At 38.5% G+C, this 3865-nt stretch overlaps 1 protein-coding gene across 1 annotated transcript; it reads left to right on the top strand.

Annotated features, from left to right (window-relative positions):
- The first annotated feature begins 1164 nt into the window (after positions 1 to 1164).
- Positions 1165 to 3645, top strand: LOC112178836 (plant intracellular Ras-group-related LRR protein 5). Its single transcript, XM_024317071.2, has 3 exons — positions 1165 to 1843; positions 2333 to 3243; positions 3340 to 3645. The coding sequence occupies exons 1-3, from the start codon at positions 1306 to 1308 to the stop codon at positions 3460 to 3462; spliced, it is 1572 nt and encodes a 523-aa protein (XP_024172839.1). The 5' UTR covers positions 1165 to 1305; the 3' UTR covers positions 3463 to 3645.
- The last annotated feature ends 220 nt before the right edge of the window (positions 3646 to 3865 follow it).

Genomic DNA, 3865 nt, shown 5'->3' with positions numbered 1-3865 from the left:
ATGGATTGGATCCATAATTACGAATGTTCGAACAATTGTGGTTTGAAGTCTACCACAGATGAGCCTACGAGCATTTAGGATAATGTTGCTTGCTTTGAACAAATGTTGTAAATGCTACATCAAAAGCGACAACACTAAGTATAATCAGCAATAACAAATTCTCCTCAAAATCAAAGTGAACTAGGTTCGATCTGAGGACAGTATGGCAGACTTGCTCACTAAGTTATTGCCTAAATTCAACTTTCGAGAAACATGTTTGTAGCATCGTATGGGAAGTTATCCGAACACCAATGACCGTAATCATTAGGGGGAGATGCAGACATCAGGGGGAGGTGTCTACATGTATGGTCTCGAAACGTGAATGGTGTGTTGTGCTCTTTTTCCCCTTCGACCGAGGTTATTTTGTCCCACTGGGTTTTTGTTACTCGGCAAGGTTTTTAATGAGGCAACGAGAGGAGCATCACGTTTGGGCGACACAAGGGGGAGTGTTCAAGTAAATCCCTATTTGTATGTCTGGCCCAAACTCTAGGTTACTTGACCTAGTGGTAATAGGGTTTCAATTAGAGAGAATCTCGGAGAATATCTTAGAGATATCCATTCATTATATGATTACATTTCCTTGTACAATTCAGACTCTATGTCTTGTAATCCTTTATATAAAGAGGCCCCTATTATCAATGAGAACACACAACAATTTTATCTCAATTTCTGATTCCCTAAAACTTTTTTTATTTATTATTATTATTATTATTTTACACAATGTGAGGGTATCTCAAAGGTTTCGTAGACACAAAGACTAATCCATCGGCGCATGTGTACTGCTTCAATTGTGCATCACACAACAGTGCCTGACCACTTTGACAACTTCGTGTGTCGAACACGGCTATAGAATTATCAAGCAGGACGCTCAACCACTAAGTTACTTACAGTGAGTATATACATATGAAAGTAATGAAACATCATTTAAAGAAAAGAAAAAAACTGAAAAGTCAAATATATTCGATTAAATGAAAAAGAAAGTCAAAGTAATGATATGGAAAGTTAATAAAAAAAATTACGTTATCTTACGATAAAATAAATTAAATTTAAAAACTGATAACGAAAATGGCATAATAATAATGAAGTAGAAGAAGCTCTAATAGGAAATGAGCAAAATTTTAGTTGCCTTGTTTTACACAACAACTAAACAAGAGGGGGGGTTAACCTTTGCCCACAGAATCACATTCACATCTTGAGAGAAGTTTCAAAAACTCGCCCATCAAACTTTTCCTGCAAGCCACACTGTGGAAAACCTCCATAGAAGCCATGGGTGTAAAACCCAAGGAAAACCCACCATCCCCAGCCTTCATAGAAACAGTGGAAGAGATCATGAAAATCTACAAGTCACTGCCACCAAGGCCTTCCATTGAAGAGGTTGAAGCAGCCATGTCTGTGCTCAAAACAGTCGACACTGAAGAAGAACAGAGACTTGAGGAGATATCAAAGCAGGTGGTCCCCAAAGATGTCCCTGAAGAACTCTTCACTGTTTTGCAGCAGGTGAGGAGGACCATGGTCCTGTTTCAGAGCCATGAACAGAGGAGAGAGGCTTCTGAGGTGGTTGAGTTTGACAAGATGTTTCAGACTTTTGATGGCCTTATTCAGAGGACTTCTGCGCTGGTTTCTGGTGACACCCAGGAGGAGAATCATGTTGCTTTTGGGTACCCAGTTGGGGAAATTGTGAGTGAGCCTGGGATTAGTGATGACAGTCTTGTGGGGATGAAGAAGAAGAAGAAGAAGGAAGATGAAGAGTTGAAGATAGATGGTTTCAAGGGTTTGGTGAAGGGTTCTTCCACTATTTCTTCAGGTTAGCCATCAAATTTTCATATTTAACTTATGAGTATTGTTTAGAAAATTATCCATATGTGAGGGTCATGAAGAAATTACTTGACCCATTTTAGTGCTGATCAAGGAAGTTTATTTTAGGATTTTAATGAATTTTGGATTTGCATGAGTAAATATGCTTGGAGCTTGAGTTGTTTGACTTTTGATCAGGAGAATCGTTATTTTGAGATATGATCGAACACCAAATGGGTTATGTATTGGTCTTTTGTTGTTCTCTGGATAGTCTGTCTTGTAAGAACTGTTCATTATTTTCAGCTTGCTTCATTCTTGAAACTAAAATTAGAAACAGGTATCTCTTGTGTAGTTGTGTTTGTCTTTTTGGCTCTTTCATATCAGGAAGTTCTGTTTTCTATATCTGTTTGCATTCACAAGTTATAGACTATTTAACACTCTGTATCAGGAAAATGTAGATGGATTGCTAGCATGATGATTTTTTTTTATTGATTTGTAGGAGAGTCTGAGAAATTAAGTCTAATGAAGGTTGCAGCTATAATAGAAAACACTGCTAAAAGTGGAGAATTAGTTCTTGATCTTAGAGGCAAATTAGTAGATCAAGTGGAGTGGCTTCCAGTATCACTTGGGAAATTATCAGATGTCACTGAATTGGACTTGTCCGAAAACCGAATCATGGCCATTCCGCCCACCATTAGTGGCCTTAAAGCCTTAACAAAGCTTGACCTCCACTCAAACCAACTCATAAACCTTCCAGACTCATTTGGTGAGTTGAGTAATCTCACGGATCTTGATCTCCATGCAAACAGATTTAAATCGCTTCCTGCTTCATTCGGAAACTTGATCAACCTCATGAATCTTGATTTGAGTTCAAATAGCTTCACCCGTTTGCCTGATGTAATTGGGAAGCTGATCAGCTTGAAGACATTGACTGCTGAAACAAATGATCTTGAGGAACTGCCTTTCACAATCGGATCCTGCACATCACTCGCTGAGCTGCATTTGAATTTCAATCAGCTAAGAGCTCTGCCCGAGGCAATTGGAAAGCTCGTAAACTTGGAGATCCTCACAGTTCACTACAACAGAATCAAAGGGTTGCCAACAACAATTGGGAATCTTAGCAGTTTGAAGGAGCTTGATGTTAGCTTCAACGAACTCGAATCCATACCCGAGAACTTGTGTTTTGCAGTGCGCCTCGAAAAACTGAATGTGTCAAACAACTTTGCTGACTTGACAGCTTTGCCGCGGTCAATTGGAAATCTTGAGATGCTTGAAGAGTTGGATATCAGTGATGATCAAATTAGGCACTTACCACTCTCTTTCAGGTTCTTGTCAAAACTGAAGGTTTTCCGTGCCGATGAAACACCTTTGGAAGTTCCCCCAAGACATGTTATCCAGTTGGGTCCTCAGGTAATGCATGCCAACACTGCTTCCACTTTGGCTTTTCATTTATGTATGTTGCTTTCGATAATTTCTAGGGTACTGATTCAGCTTCTTTCTTCACAGGCAGTTGTAAAGTACATGGAAGATTATGTTGCCAAGATGGATGCTGCATTTCAACCATTGAAGAAGAAGAAGAAGGGTTTTTGGTTTTGGTTTTGCTCAAAACTCTGCTCCACCAAGAACTAGTATACGTATATTTATCTGAAAGCTTTCTTTAATTATTTCAACAAATCATGCCATGAAAATGGCTTATTGTCCATATTCATTCAGAAACCGTCTTTTATTCAGATACTTTGCAACTTGGTACCTGCAGTGCTTTTGTATAATCCAAGTGAGTTGAGAGATATGCAAACTCGTGTTCTTTTGTGATAGTTTTTGTTAATACAAATGGGAAATGAACTACGCAAATGTCTAAAGTACGTGGGTTGAAATTATATGGACAAACAGCCAAATCTTATCATAATCACCATCATCATATGTCGAAATCCAAAAGGGTAGCATCAGAAATTTAAAGCAAGATATTACTGGCACTGTTTTTCAAACAGAAAATAAATTCCTACCTTATCCCTAAGATGTTCGGATTTGTCTA

The sequence above is a fragment of the Rosa chinensis genome, chromosome 7, assembly GCF_002994745.2.
Source record: "Rosa chinensis cultivar Old Blush chromosome 7, RchiOBHm-V2, whole genome shotgun sequence".
Classification (NCBI taxonomy): Eukaryota; Viridiplantae; Streptophyta; class Magnoliopsida; order Rosales; family Rosaceae; genus Rosa; species Rosa chinensis.
Note: the sequence above shows the minus strand (reverse complement) of the source record. Positions and strands in the feature narration are given on the sequence as shown.